Here is a 16,370-nt window from a genome sequence, read left to right as displayed (position 1 = left end):
AAAAAAAAAAACAAGATGTAATATTCAAAAGAAAATTGCTATTTGAATTCTTCTTATACATGTATTACCTATTAAAAATCTTAAGGTAATTTATATTTTAAAAGTTATCTATCTTTCTGATAACTGTAGTTACCTGTGTATAGGTACATATTTTATTTAATAAATCTTTAGAACCATTCCTGTGCTGGAAATCACCCTATCCGCATTCACAAGGGAGTAGAAAAATCAACCCTAGAATGCGTTCATTGTAGGACCCAGCATGATGAGATAGACCATTATGGTAAACCATTATAGGCTTCAGCTTCAGCATAAAAAAAAAAAATCAGAGTTTCTGTTTCTCTGTGTCTATAAATCTGTGTCCAAGGACTTCTCGGATTTGAGGAGAATAAAGAAAGATATTTGTTGGGAGTGGGGTCATGATTGTGGCAGTGGTGTTAAGTATGGAGTTGGCCCACTAGGAGGGGACTCCCTCTTCCCTAGAGGTCCACTTACTTCGCAGCAAGTAGTGGGCAGGTGTCATGCTTGTCTGGAGTCATACAGCACTGGTTGCTAATATTTCTCTTCTAGGTTAACCCCAGAAGCGCTGCATCTTATTTTTACAAGCCCAGTTCAGTGTTGGATTGAAAAAGATCTCATCATTTGTAACGAAGGGTTACAATCTTCCCAATTTAATTTGTTGTAAAACCCTTTAACTGGATAAAGAAAAAAGCCTACATTTCAGCATGCATCACAGAAAGGTGAAAGATGGGAATTTCCAGATGAACAACACTTGGGGGCATTGTATGTACAAAAGAATCCTGCAGGAAGGGTGCTGAGCTAAAAATGCTAACTTGCAAGGATTTGTTTCTTTTTCACTCCAGCACATCCTTGTGAGCTCTACTGCCGACCCATAGATGGCCAGTTTTCCGAGAAAATGCTGGATGCTGTCATTGATGGTACCCCTTGCTTTGAAGGCGGCAATAGCAGAAATGTCTGTATTAATGGCATATGTAAGGTATTGGGTATGTTTCCTTCATCTACAACTTTATAAAATCATGATTTTTATTAACTTAGGAAGTCAGATGTTCTAAGCTTTTGCTTTCATGATAATTGCACGTGGTCTGGCTTTTATATATGGTCTATGAGATAAGACTTGTTCATCAGGGTCAACAATTTGAAATTGAAAACTTTCCCTCCTGCTGTGGTCTTTCTTACTTGACTTGTTGATGTGCTCTGTGATATTATTTTAGGCATAGAGTAAGGCCAAACCGAAGAAGAACCAAATTCAAGGAAGAATTATTAGGAAAGGCAACCCTGATTATTTGACTGGTATTAAATCATTCATTTGGTGGTGCTTGGGTGGCTTGGTCAGTTAAGCGGCTGACTTCGATCCAGGTCATGATCTCGAGGTTCATGGGTTTGAACCCTGCATCAGGCTCTGTGCTGACAGCTCAGAGCCTGGAGCCTGCTTCAGATTCTGTCTCCCTCTCTCTCTCTCTCAGAAACAAACATCAAAAAAAATTTTTTTTAATTATTCATTGGTTACTTGCCAACAGAGTACTTAAATTTGAGAAAAAAGCTGAAATTAACAGTGGTTTGTATAGTTTTGCAAAAAGTATTTTTACATTGATTGCCAACATGGTCTTCTCAGGAAGAGACATGGCATGACAGGTAGTTTTAAGCCAAGTTTTCTGATTTCTGTTTAACTTTTCCACACTGACTCCATTTTCAACTCCACCTTTTTATAAATTACTGAGACCTGATTCGTCAATGCTTTTATCTGTGCAACCATTGAAGAATTCCTTTCCAGTGCTCGCGGTCTGGTTTGCAAAGAACTGATGAACAAGTTTTGTGATCCAACACCCAGGCATAAATCTCAGTTTAAAGAAAAAGTGTTTTTAATCAGTGAAAGAAAAGTTATAAAGTTCTAATTAACTGTTCGTAAAGCATAATGCTTAGTTCTCAGGCTCCAGAATATGAACTTAATACCATTGTTTACCGGCTGTATAACTCTATACATTTTGCTGAGACTCAGTTTCTTTTTCTTAAAATTGGGATGTTAATGTATCCTCCTCGTTGGTGTCAAGAAGAATAAAGACATATATTTTAAGCCCCTAACAGAGCCCCTGACACACAATAAACTCTTAATGCATTTTATTTGTTTTTGCCAATGTTTATCATAATTTTTTTCCCCACTGGACTGAGTTGCTGCCATGGAAAGCCCTTGCCCATGAATGTTCAGGACCCTGGGAAGATACATTTATTACCTTCAAGTTGCCTATTGACTTATTCCAGTAGGGACCAAAGCATAAGAGGCAACATGATGATTCCCAGGAATGAATGAGCTGAAAGGAAGTCACAGTCATACTCTACATTAGAAGGAGCTCACGTGAAATTCTTCTTCACACTCATTAGGAATTATCACTGTAGCTACAAAGAGCCAAAAGTAATCAATATATATGTATTTGGGTTAGATCTATTCTCCACAGTGGGGAAAGGTTTGTCTAGCTAATTCGGGCCAAAACAGCCCCATCACAGTCCAAAGCAGTGGTTCTCAGGCTTGGCTGCCTATTAGAATCATCTGAAGACCCTTTAAAAACTAGTGATGTCTGGACTCTATCTCAAACCTAATGATTCAGAACCTCTGGGATTCAGGGCCTGGGCATTGACATTTTAAAAACTTCCCAGGTAATTGCCACATGGAGCTAGGGCTGAGAACTTTAATCACCAAGAATGAATGTGATACTAAAATTATCTGTTAGACCTAAACATGTTTGCAAGCAGAGAGACAATATCTTTAGCGCAGCATGGGAAGCACAGGTGTTTTGAACAAAACATAAGGGGTCTTGGGTGCCTCTCTTGACACCAATTAAATCAACTTAATAGAATAAGCTGGAGTCTCTCAGCTTGACTTACTCTTTTTGGAAATCAGGGCTTTTTAGAAGCTATAATTACCCACTTTCTCTCTTTACCACACTGAACAAGTTTTTAAGCTGAAAGATTATGTCAAATCAAATTTACCTTAATAGCCTGAAAACAATTTACCTTCCAAAGATCCAGGTTGTGGTTATTTTCAGCTCTGTTAGTCTTCTTATTTAGTTAGTACAGTTTTTTCAAAGGGAATTGAACATATATTGAAATAAAAAGATACACCATCAGAAAAAAATATCTGCAGGGTCTAATAATCTATCTTCTTTGTGAATATGAAAATGTTTGCTTATATTCATATATTCGGCTGTCTATTTTGCAGTTATAATATTTGCCAGCATTTTGGCCTGTTAGATTTGCAGATTCTCTTGTTAAGGGAATTAGTCTTGATCAGGACTGAGTTTGTTCTAGGAGTAACTATCTATGCCTCTTCCCCATTGTTTTTAAAGTTTTTATTAATTTGTTTTGAGAGAGAGATTGAGAGTATGAGCGGGGATGGAGCAGAGAAGGGGAGACAGAATCCCAAGCAGGCTCCGTGCTGTCAGCACAGAGCCTGAACCAGGGCTCAATCCCATGAACTGTGAGCTTATGACCTGAGCCAAAATCAAGAGTGGCACTCTTAACCAACTGAACCACCTGGGCACCCCAGCCCCTTCCCCATTTTTAAAAAGCTTACAGTAAACTTTTCAACTTGTTTATCAAAGATATGAATTTAAACTTAGACCTTTCAGAGTATCTCCTGTCTTTAATCACAGGCATGACAAGGAATAAGCTTTTAAACACAGGGGCAGATGGTCCCATGCTTGCCCCCAGCTTGCCTGGCTGTGCACCTTCACCTACTATCTTAGGGCAGTCTGCTAGTCTTCAGTTCTCACCTGTTTCTCCTGGGAACCAGTTCTTGAACTTCAGTTTCTTCTCTCTCCTCTCTCCCAGTCAGTATAGCTCTGGGTTAACTTCCTTCCTAAGCAGCCCAGGTCTCCTGATCTTCACATCAGAAATCCTGAGACTTCTCCTCTTAGGTTTTCATCACCTTTCACCCTGGACCTTGGATCTGTTCAACCCTGCTTTGCTCTTATGATCAGACTACTGCACACTTCTTTTTGTTAAGTTTATTTATTTATTTTGAGAGAGAGAGAGGGAGAGAACGTGGCAGGGGGTCAGAGAGAGAAGGAAAGAAGATCCCAAGTGTGGAGCTTTCAAACTCATGAACCACGAGATGATGATCTGAGTTGAAATCAAGAGTCGGACATTTAACCAACTGAACCGCCCAAGAGCCCTCAGACTACTGAACACTTCTTAAAATAAACATTCAACTTTGTGACTTTGTGCCTTAAAGTCAGTGGTCTTCAATCCCAACCGAGTCTTCCACCTTACCTGACAGTCTTTCTACCTGTCCTCAGTGATCTCCCTCTCTCATTTCTCTCAGTAACTGTCCTGAACTTTCTTTGGTCTCTCTTAAGGCCATTTTGGCCGTTTCAGCGATTTGCTGAACATCCCCATATCAGTTTCTCCGGGCCAGATCTCCCTCCAGAATGCCAGATCCTAACCCTCAAAAATTATGATGAGGACAGCATTATTGCTACTGTCCCTTTTATCAAATGACAGTATCGTTTACCTGTTCTTTTCAGTTAAGCCTAAATCTGCCCTGTCATTACATTTAAAGTTTCACAGGCTGGGAATGAGTCTCATCTTAGAACCAGATATACTTTCAATCTCTACCTTTGCCACAGGGCTGTAGAAAGCAGTGATGACATTCCAGGTGGATTAGGTAATTGAAATTGGTATTTCAGTTCTCAGTCACTTGAGAATTTACAAAGTAAAACCGTGTTAACCGTAAGCAAAATATGAGAATTGCTAAGAATACATTTTATTTATTCCCTAATAGGGCTGGAGGTGTGGGTGAAAGACTGGAACCTGATTTCTCTAAATAACATTCAAGATAGTACGCTCCTCAGCCCAAACGATGGGGTTAAGAATTGATGATATGCTTCTGCACAGAAAGGACGTAATAATCAGAATAAAAAAGGCAACCTATAGGGGCGCCTGGGTGGCTCAGTGGGTTAAATGTCCAACTTTGGCTCAGGTCATGATCTCATGGCTTGTGAGTCTGAGCCCCGTGTCGGGCTCTGTGCTGACAACTCAGAGCCTGGAGCCTGTTTCAGATTCTGTGTCTCCCTCTTTTTCTGGCCTTCTCCCTCTCCCACTCTGCCTATCTCTCTTTAAAAAATAAATACACATTAAAAAAAGGCAACCTACAGAATGGAAGAAAATATTTGCAAACCATACATATAATAAGGGGTTAATATCTAAAATGTGTAAGAAATTCTTACAACTCAATAGCAGAAAATCAAATACACCAATTTAAGAAACGAGTGAAGGACTTGAATAGATATTTCTACAGAGAAGATATATAAATGGCCAACAGGTATATGAAAAGGTGCTCAACATCATTAAACATCAGATAAATACAAATCAAACCCACAATAAGATATCACCTCACACTTGTTAGGATGGCTAATATAAAAAAAACAAAAGATAAGCATTGATGAGGATGTGAAGAAATTGGGACCCTTGTATACTGTTGGTGGGATTGTACAACCATGCAGCCATTACAGAAAATAGTGTAGAGGAGGTTTTCTCAAAAAATTAAAACTAGAAGTATCATATGACCCAGAAATGGGATTTCTGGGTATGTATCCAAAAGAATTGCAATCAAGATATTGAAGAAATACCTGTACTCACATGTACTCAGCATTATTTACAACAGCTAAGATATGGAAACAACCCAAATGTCCATCAACAGATGAGTGGACAAAGAAAATGTGGTCTATCCCATGTTGTATACATACTTTGGAACATTATTCAGCTTTCCAAAAAAAAGTGAAACCTGCACATGTGACAACATGTGCCTGGAGGACATGATGCTCAATGAAACAAACCAGTCACAGGACAAATGCCACATGATTCCACTGTGGGAATCTAAAATAGACTCATAGAAGCTGAGAATAAAATAGGGATTGCCAAGGGCTGAGGGGAAGGAACCATGGAGAGTTGCTATTCAATGGGTACGAAGTTTCAGTTATGCAAGATGCAAAGTCCTAGACATCTGCTGTATATGTGATGCCTATGGTTGACATGCTATATTGTGCACTTAAAAATCTGTTGAGGGGATAGACCCTCTCACTGGCCAAGTTTTCTTACCACACATGCACAGAAAGAGTCCTAAAGAAACTTTTGGAGGGGACGGATATGCCTGTTACCCTGATTATAGGGATAGTTTCAGCGGTGTTTGTGTAAGTCCAAATTTACCAAGTTGTTTACATTAAAGATGTGTAGTATTTTATGTATCTGCTATACCTCAATAAAGCTGTTTAATTAATTAATTAATTAATTCATTTATTTTGAGAAAGAGAGAGAGAGTGTGAGACAGCATGAGCAGGGGAGGGGCAGAGAGAGAGGGAGAGAGAGAATTTCGAGCAGGTTCTGCACTGTCAGTGCAGAGCCCAATGCAGGGCTCAATTCCAGGAACTGTGAGATCATGACCTGAGCCAAAATCAAAAGTCGTTCACTGAACTAATTGAGCCACCCAGCCACCCCGAAACTGTTTTTTAATGTTTATTTATTTTTGAGAGAGAGAGAAAGAGAGAAAGAGAGAGAGAGAGGCACAGAGAGAGAGGAAGACAGAATCTGAAGCAGGCTCCAGGCTCTGAGCTGGCCGCACAGAGCCCAACACAGGGGATGGGACCCACAAACCATGAGATCATGACCCAAGACAAAGTTGGATGCTTAACTAACTGAGCCACCCAAGTGCCCCAAAAGCTGTTTTTTAAAGAAAGGAATTATGGGAAATCATTTTTTTTTTTTTTTTCAAAAATGTTGCCCATTGGAGGGGCTGTCTGGCATGCTAGGAGTCACATTAGAGGAGAGTCTTGCTGGAGTCATTGTCCACATTTGTTAGCAGCAGGAGAGCCACCACTGATTCTACTGAAGACAGAAAGACAATATTGTTGTGGGCCCTTTTGCCAGAGCACATGGCATGAAAAATCACAGCGAAGTCTGTTTATTTTCCCCTGACATCCCTGTGTTTTATGTGGAGCAAGGAAGCCTGACTTATGCCCTCCTAGGCTTTCTGTTACACACTTATTCAGTGTTGATTATGCTGCGTGCAGCTGATGGGCGAAGTATTTGGGGTGAAGACTCTACAAGAATGCATTGAATATTCTATGGGACATATTCTGTGAGACACTTGACTTGCTGGGTCTCCCATCTCCCACCCCCACCTCCACTCCCAAGTATGCAGGCAAATATTGCTGGAGAGGAAAGATGGGCTCAAGTGTTTGTTTTTCTGGTTTTCTTTCCTTTATTCTTCACATTCTTATCTATCCCTGTTTGGCAGAGATTTAAAAAGAACACTTTAAAATTACTTTGTCTCAGAGTAAGTTTCCCTGGCTCTTCCCTAATCAGTGAAGGAATGAAAGTCTCTGGGTGTATTATTTGTAAAAGTCAGCTTATTACAGGACCCTCCAGCTTGATGTACCTATATCGCTTGTGAAAGGTTGACATTCTATTCATGACCACTGAGTATACATCCATAAAATTCCTTTTTTTCCCCACTCTGATTGGCATGATTAATTTTTTTAATCTCTTAGCACTTTGTTTTTTCCCAACGGGTCAGGTAGCACAGTCCTTGGACCTGAAGAGACAATTAGTTTGAGGAATGGAGTTATTTTCTGTCACTGGCCATTAATCCTCTGTTCAGCTGGTGGAGGGAGGGTTATATTTAAAAACCCAAACTGTTCTTCCCTTCAGTCGATCTGAGATGGCTTTAAAAATGACAGGAAATGTGATGAGCACCAGCGGATGTATGGAAGTGCTGAATCACTATATTGTACACCTGAAACTAATTTAACGCTGTATGTTACCTCGCTGGAATTAAAATAGACACTTAAAAAAATAAATAAAACAAGAAAGGGAGTTGTCTTTGAGGAAGAAAAAAACTACCTACGCACAATTCTTCACAAACAGAGAAGAACAATCTGACTAGTAGAATATGGTACCGTTTCCCCTCTCTCTTTTACCAGAGAGCAAACAACAAAGACCTTCAACTTAGACACTTTCTATCTAAGTGTCGTGATGTTTTGGTATCTGATGATATATGATGAACACGCCTTTTCCAGCGTGGGGATTTTAGGATGGGAAAGAGTGGGCCATAATGATGGGCTGAGGAGAAGGATCCATGGAGAGGGAAAGAAGGTGACTGAGAAGGGCCGGCAGGCAGAACACTAGGAAGGGATCAGGTCCAGAGCACACGGGTAAATTCAGTCTCAGCTCACAGGAGAAAGCTCTCAATGGCTGGGATATGGCAATGTGTAAAGTGCATTGGGGGCTGGGGTGATAGGAGGCTCAAAAGAATCTGATGATGGTCAACAGGCACGGATTTCATCCCTCGTGGGACTCAATGAGTCTCAGCATTGAGCCAGATCGTCCTCCATGGCTGCTGGTTCACCTGCTGTGCTCAGACAGAAGCAGAGATAACCTCAGTGAGAAATCTAAAGGGACTGAACATTATAGGTGGAATAATTACATCATCCCTGGAAACTCTCATTAGAGAGGAAGGGGAATGAGGTTTGTACATAGGAAGGGGATTTAACTACACCATCAACTCTGATTCCAAGACATTTTCAATGTTGAATTTTTGAAACTGTGTTCAATTCTGCCTGTGACTCAGGGGAAATTGGAGGCCCACTCAGTGGGTACCTCTTTCCCCTCTAACCATCCTTTACCATCTGTGGATGCTTTGGATGCTCCTGTGGCTGCCACCAGGAAAAGGAACTATTGTTCTTGCATCTGTCCCCAGCCCCGATCTCATCAAGAGCAAAGGGGGAAAGGAGAAGTCAGATGTCCAAGGCAGGTGTGACGTTCCGTGTCTATGTCAGTCACCCTCAGCCTCTCTTTCCCACAGATGGTCGGCTGTGACTATGAGATCGGCTCCAATGCCACGGAGGATCGCTGCGGTGTGTGCCTTGGGGATGGCTCTGCCTGCCAGACTGTGAAGAAGATGTTTAAACAGAAAGAAGGATCTGGTAACAAACAAATAATTGAAGTGGCAGGGGACTGAGAATAGAGGGCAAGATTGATCACTATGTTTTAAAAGCAGATTGTAGCTTTCAAAGAACTCAACATGGATATAGCCTTCACTACAAAGGGATAAGGGCTCCTTGACAGTTTTAGGACAGGAGTTGATGGCTAGGCAATTACAGGAAACCTCTCAGCACACAGGGATCTAAAGTGACCTGGGGGCTGTCCCCAGGAACAGGAATGAGTATGATCCCTGTGACAGCATCCAGGACTGAAGGCCAATGGCTTAGGAACAGACCTTGAACCGGGGGAGAGAGAGAGATCAGAAGGTGCTGGGAAGGGTGCAGACACAAGGCAGGCTCTAAGAGAGAGAGCAGAGAAGCCCAGCAGTGGGCTTAATGGCGGAAGTCTCGGAGTGTACCTTCAGGGCCAAGGAGAGGCAAGGCAAGGTCACTTCAGCTTGCTCTTCTTCCCCATTTCTCCCTGGAAGGGGTTCCTACCCACTGGTGCCCTCTGGCTCTCCAGGTGCTTGCTGCTACCTGATGTCCCCTCCTTACCCACACCCTGCTGTTCCTTTCCCATGATGACCTTTCACAAGGTTTCTTCTTTGTGCAGCTCTGGGCTGCTAATAATCCTTGGGAATGAAGAGCTTACCCTCACCCCAAGTCAGCTATGGGACCTGCATATTTGTTTTCAGTTAAGCTGGTCCCATGGCACCATCAGTGATTTGTATATAGCTGAAGGGGTCTTGGGAAGGTCTAAGTTAGGCCCAGAGATGATGAAGACAACTCAGAGTATCATAGCTCAGGCTCCCACAGAAATACACTAAGATAAGAATTTGATACAAACAGTTTATTTGAGGGTTGGAGGATCCTGGAAAATGCCAGTAGGGCATGCAGGAAATAGAACGGGGAAAGGAGGAGAGTCAAGAAAGCGTGTGTCAGTAAGCCAGTGACCATTACGTAGGACCCAGTATAGAATCGTATGTGAGATGGGGCGCCTGGGTGGCTCAGTCAGTTGGGCGTCTGACTTCAGCTCAGGTCACGGTCTCACTGTCTCTGAGTTTGAGCCCCGCTTAGGGCTCTGTGTTGACAGCTCAGAGCCTGAATCCTGCTTCAGATTCTGTGTCTCCCTCTCTCTCTCTGCCCCTCCCCTGTTCACGCTCTGTCTCTCCCTCTCCCTCAAAACTAAATAAAGATTAAAAAAAAAATTGTGTATGAGAGTTTTCCCACCCAAGGGGTAAGGGAGCTGAGACAATGTATGCCAGCTCCCACTGGTCACTGCTCAAGGCTACTTTGGGGTGGGGACAGTTAGGTTGTTAATTCTCTGGATTCCAAAGAAATCTGGGTGCTGGGAGTAGGGAGTCCAGTGTGCATTACCCAGGTAGGTCCTAAGAAGAGAAGGGCACCCTGGGAATGACACCCAGGGTGGGAAATGACAGGGACTCCCAGATGTAGTGGGTCACCCTTTTCCTGGGGCCCCAAAAAGCAATGCGTCCCTTTTAGACATGTTCACCACCCAGGATGAAGTAACTGAGTATGCCCTCAAGTATCAGGTGCATTGACTAAATACTTTATTGGTCCTTAGTACACATAACAGTGGATGACCCAAATGTGTTTAATTTCTACACCCATTTTTTTGATCTTTGACTATTGAATTAATAAGGTTAAATTGTAAAGTGAAATGCTTGTCTTGCCCTTTAGAATTATCACTGAAGGATTATATTTTATGTCTATTTGATGGCTTTATTATGCATGAAATGTATCCTTTGCATTACTTATTAAGAATGTGAATAATAACCCAGTAGGTCTTAGGCTTATGATCAAGCATCCTATGATAGGTAATATTTATTCAATCTTGTAAAGCTGTTATGTAAGTATTTTCCAGTATTTAGATGTGACCTTATTTACTTGGATTATAAAATAACCCTTCCAATCATGTTTCAACACTTAACCTCAGTATTATTTCTTTGCCTGTAGAGGCTCATATCTTTGGCTTCAGATGTGCTGTGATCCTAACAGTATGGTAACTCCTTTGAAAAGCAGAGCTTTCATTCTTGAATCTCCACCACTTAACCTTTTAAGTAAGCCCTTAGGAAATCAAGCTTTAGTTCTGGGTTTTTATCATCTCTACTCTGGTTTCTTAGGAGAAAGGATCAGAAGCATCTTGAGCCTCCCTGCCACCCCCACACCTGCCTTAGAGACCTTGATACCGCTGGCCTTGTGCCTACCACTGAGCATTTGGCATCCCTTGTGACTTTGGTTTTCATTTCTCCTTCTCTCATTTGCTTCCCCGAGGACTTCTGATGGCTCTTGGCACCCAGGGAGGTGTGTCCACTTTGTTTTTTTTAATGTTTTATTTATTTTTGAGAGAGAGAGAGACAGAGTATGAGCGGGGGAAGAACAGAGAGAGGGAGACACAGAATCTGAAACAGACTTCAGTCTCCGAGCTGTCAGCACAGAGACCGACGTGGGACTCGAACTCACGAACCGTGAGATCATGACGTGAGCCAAAGTCAGGCACTTAGCCGACCGAGCCACCCAGGAGCCCCTGTCCACTTTAGATTGTACATATCCTGACAGGGCTTCCAAGCCCTCTAGCACTGCTACCCCCAGCACAGTAGGGAAATCCAGCCAGATCTCACTCTGGACTCTGTCGACACCCAGCTGGGTGGTGGTCTGTGTTCCTTATACCCACCAGGCATTCGGCAAGTCCCACCTTTGCTGTGTGCCTAATAAAGCTAGATACATCATAAAGACCCTGGCTGCCGCCACCCCACCTTGGGAATGAAACCACAAAGTGATGCAAAACTCTGTGAAATGGAGTTAGATTGCATTGGGCAGATTGATTCATCCAAGGGCCAAAGTCAAAAGAGGGAATTTAACAACCTCTTTTTGAAGACAACCAAGGTATAGTTAGTTGTTTTCTGTGCTTACTTACATGCTGTCTTGTATTGCTGCCTTACTTCTGCTTCTGTTGTATTCTTTCTTTCTAGTGCAGTTATAAACTGAGGGATGAATCATCTTTTAGGCTCTATCACCACCCTGCCTAACCCCATGTCAACAAACATAATTTCTATCTATAGGAGGTATTCAGTAAGCGCTTATATAAATTCAAATGAAAAATGCTTTTCTTAAGGTTGGTTGCATGACAATAAAGGAGACCACATCATTAACAGTTATGCTGATGGAATATCTGAATCAGATATTTTCCCTCCGTGATACCCTGCCTGTGGGCCTTTTAGGTTTAGCTGTAGCTCTTTTTTTTTCTTTTTCTTTCTCTTTTTTTTTTTTACATGACTTGGTACAATATTGCATGTGTAATATTGTAAACCACTATTGTAATATTGGGTTTTTGTCACTTTCTGATTCTGGCTCACAGACCTAAATCTCAGAATCCTTCCCTTCTTATGAATATCCTGAAGTATTCTTTTCTCCTTGTCTCTCCACCCAGAACTGTGGAGAACTTTGGTGGCTGGCAGTGATTGGCTTGGGGCGTTCCCCCTGTAACTTCGTCTCTCTGGTCAGGAAGGCATCCCATTTGCCTTCAAGAATTTGTGACACGTGGTGAGCCCTTATGGAGGATTATTCCCAGAACAAGTATATATCTGCAGTCAGTTACATGGCAGCTGTGATTGGAAATGGCTTTACACTTACACATCAAATCTCCAGAGGCTTGTTACAGGCTCTTGTCACAACCATGATCTTGAGAGAAAGCCCAGAGTCTCCTTTCTGAGAGAAGTAAGCAACTATCAGACAACACCAGAAAAACGATGAACTCGGGCAACAGGTACAACTAGCACTTGAGGCAAGATCATCTCTGTGACTAGAAAGTGATGTGAATATGTAGTCAGTCACCTAGAAGAATTCAGAAATCTTTCAAACTTTGCATGGCCTAACTGATCCATGTGTCTGCCTGTGTTCTCCTCCCTTTTTGCTTTACTTTGGCTCATAGATTTCTTTTAACAGAGTAGGTTTAAAACGAAGTGGAGAAGGTCTGCATTAGAGATGCTCATCATGAACGGACCCATCGTCTCCTCCTCTATGGCTGCTGCTGCCTTTGACTATGGAGATATGAAATATTAGCCCTATCCTTTTTTGTGAAGGAAAGAAAGACAATGATGGATGATGTGGAATTGAAATAGGCTGAGAGGCAAGAGACCAGGTGCTGATCCAGATTACCATTGACCATGGGGAAGTCACCCCTTTGGGCCTCCGTTTCTGAGGCCCTTTTCAACCCTGTCTGGTATTTTTTGTCTTCCCCCTGCTCTTAGCCCTAAGGCTGATCCTATGTTTATTGAAATCTAAGTGTTGAAGCTGGGCAGAGTCTCTAAGAAAAGATGTCTTTATTCGTGGCTTTCTTGGGCTATCCCAAAAGCTAAGTCCTTGTCTCTCTTTGTGGAGAGGACCTCATTTAGTAGATTTGATGCTGTGTGCCAGATGGCAGCATCATGTCATGCCTTTTAATTAGTGTCACACTTGAGGAACATTAGGCCCACTTTCTTGTAGACCCTCCATAATAGCTTCCATTTCCTCTCTTGGAGAAAGAAAAAAGAATTGGCCTGTTGCTCTAGTGCCATGGTTACTATGAGTAGACGTGTCTGAAATTAAAGAACTTAGGTCCAGAGTACAGTGAGCTGTGTACAGATATCATCCGCTTGTTCATTGATTCATTCACTCCGTGACTTGAGAAACATCAATCAAGTACCTGTTGTGTACTTGGCATGGGGTAGGTAGAAGAAAGAAAAATACAATGACTCTCTTCCTGTCAGCTCCTCTCCCTTACCCTAATGGGTAACAGGCCTGGGCCCCACTCTGCCACTTGGCCCTTAGGCACAACTTAAATGAGGAGCCTGGTTTGGAAGGAAGCTGATAGAACATTAAGCTCTGTTCTTCTAAGGGCACCCTGGGCTTGTTACCCAGAGCCCTGACTTCCATCCCAAACTCTCATAGCCCAATTTCTTTGGCCTCGAACCCTGACCTTTTGTCATCTAGTTCCTCAGCTTCGGGGTGTTTTTTTTTTTTTTTTTTTTCCCACTGCTGCCTAATTTCCTTGATTCTGTATTACTCACCTACCTTGGTCTTAAATGTTAAAACCTGACAGTTTTAACCTCTTGGACTAATTCATTAACTTCCTAAAACCACCACTCTGGATTCCTCTGGCCTTGCTTGGCTTCTCTAGAGTTGACCATTGCCAGACTCAGTGACCACTAAACCAGCTCCTGGTCTTGTTCACACTGGCTGCTTTCATCTATTGCTGGGAACAAGAGACCACATTCTCTGAGTGCCCTGGAACTCTCATACAGGAAATTGTGTCATTTAACTCAGTGCCCAAAACACCAGCCTTGATTCCTACTCCCCTTATTTAATCACAACCGGAATGTTTTCAGACTTCAATTTTAAGATATTTTTATGGGGCACTTGGGTGGCTCCGTTGGTTAAACACTTGACTCTTGATTTCAGCTCAGGTCATGATCTCACGGTCATGATATCAAGCCCAGCATTGGGCTCTGTGCTCAGTGTGGAGCCTGATTAAGATTCTCTCTCCCTCTCTCTCTGTTCCTCCCCAGCACGCATGCACACTTGTTCACTCACTCTCTCTCTCTCTCTCTCTCTCTCTGTCTCTCAAAAACAAACAAAGCAAACCCCTGTAAATTAAAAAAAAATACCTTACAATCTTTTTATTGACCTAGGACAGTTTCCATACAAAATTCACCTTATTAAATATTATTTAAATATTGTTAAATATATACCAAATATATTTGCATATCTGTTTAGTGGGTTTGATGCACATACTAGAGTTATTGTAACTCTCTTGGCATAATATTTAAATTAATTAGGTTTCCTCTGAGATTCATCACAATTTCATTTTCACAATTTAGCATGTTGAAAAAAAATCTGCAGTCTAGAAAGCAGAGGAAAGGCACAGAAAGTTTCTCCTAGAAACACTTGCTGCCAGTGTCCACACCTTTAGGAAATTCCTGGAATGGAGTATGCAGAGCAACTGCCTGGACCTGGAATTATTCCTGAACCTGACCACATGATACCCATCCACTTCCCGATCCTGTGTGTTTATGTGCTCAGTTCTTCCAGCGGTAGCTCCCGTGTCTGCCACTGATCTTTTTGGTTGTATTAAATTCACCTAGAGTGAAGAATTGACACCAGTTTCAAGTTATGTTAAGATTGCTGTCTTAATCCCACAGTGAGGCATATTCTGGACTTTTTCTTGGGACCACTTAGTTTCTGTCGCTGAGGAAGTGCATGAATGAATGGAGCCCATCAACAATACCTCACAACACAGGTTAGGGAGCTGTGACAGCAGTATGTGTGCAAGTTCAATTCAAGTCTGGGCAGTGAGAAGGAAGAGGCAATTTTAGGAACAAATGGCATGGCTTCATCACTCAAAGCTGTTCCTATGCCAATTCTGCAAGGTTCAGTTTGTTTGCTGTTGGCTTAAGAGAGAATAAGGTCCATTCTATGATTTTAGGTGGGCGAATGACATGAAGGGGTCACTGGTTTGCCAAAACATACATAATTGCCTGGGACAGGGTAGGTAGCCCAGTGCTAGAAGATGGGTCCACATGGACAGCATGAGAACATTTTCTTAGAAACCTGAGGCAGAAGGTAGGGCATAATAAAAAGAGGGGATGTGGCTTTCTTGAAACCAGAATATCACCTTACTTGGAGACTATCCTAGATCATGTTTTCCAGGAGATCCCAGGCTGGAAGGAATGAGAAGGGAAGGAGAGTGAAGGGACCCTCTACTTGACAGTTTTTGTATCAAGAGGGCTCAGGGCCGCCATCCTTTCCCAGAAGCATTTAGGGTCAGGAAGCCCCCGTCAATATCTGGTCTCTCTTCTATGTTTCCTTTCCCCTGGCTTCTCGCAAGAGGGTTGTGGTTGCTCGTGGTGTTTTCCAAGGTCCTGGTGCCCTTATAACCCTCTTTTTGAAATAATTGAAGCTAAAACTCTCAACCTGGACCAAGGCAGTTGGGATTTTCAGAAGATCTTCCGGACATATTTATGGGTAGTTCTTCCTCCTTCTCATGTGGGAGCAGGTCAAGTGCAGGTTGATACCTGTACCTGACCCTGATGTGTCATTGCTGTCAAGGCAGGCCTCAGGAGATGGACTGGCCTTTCCCAGAGCCTCCTTACATTACACCAGGAGATTTGCGCCTGCACTGAGGATTGTCTTGCTTGCTGCAAACTGACAGCATAAATCTTTTTTTAATTTTTTTTTCAGCGTTTTATTTATTTTTGGGACAGAGAGAGACAGAGCATGAATGGGCAAGGGGCAGAGAGAGAGGGAGACACAGAATCGGAAACAGGCTCCAGGCTCTGAGCCATCAGCCCAGAGCCTGACGCGGGGCTCGAACTCACGGACCGC

At 42.4% G+C, this 16,370-nt stretch overlaps 1 protein-coding gene across 2 annotated transcripts in view; it reads left to right on the top strand.

Annotated features, from left to right (window-relative positions):
• The window catches only part of ADAMTS12 (ADAM metallopeptidase with thrombospondin type 1 motif 12), a 332,472-nt gene that overhangs the window by 245,055 nt on the left and 71,047 nt on the right, over positions 1-16,370 (top strand). For both annotated transcript variants that reach the window (XM_040494910.1, XM_040494900.1), the window contains exons 13-14: positions 861-994; positions 8,870-8,990. In XM_040494910.1, coding sequence (XP_040350844.1) covers positions 861-994; positions 8,870-8,990 — 255 coding nt within the window. The remainder of the gene's footprint in view (positions 1-860; positions 995-8,869; positions 8,991-16,370) is intronic.

The sequence above is a fragment of the Herpailurus yagouaroundi genome, unplaced genomic scaffold (assembly GCF_014898765.1).
Source record: "Herpailurus yagouaroundi ecotype Mexico unplaced genomic scaffold, PumYag 29, whole genome shotgun sequence".
NCBI lineage: Eukaryota > Metazoa > Chordata > Mammalia > Carnivora > Felidae > Herpailurus > Herpailurus yagouaroundi.
The sequence above is the reverse complement of the archived record's forward strand: the minus strand, read 5'-3'. Positions and strand labels throughout refer to the sequence as shown.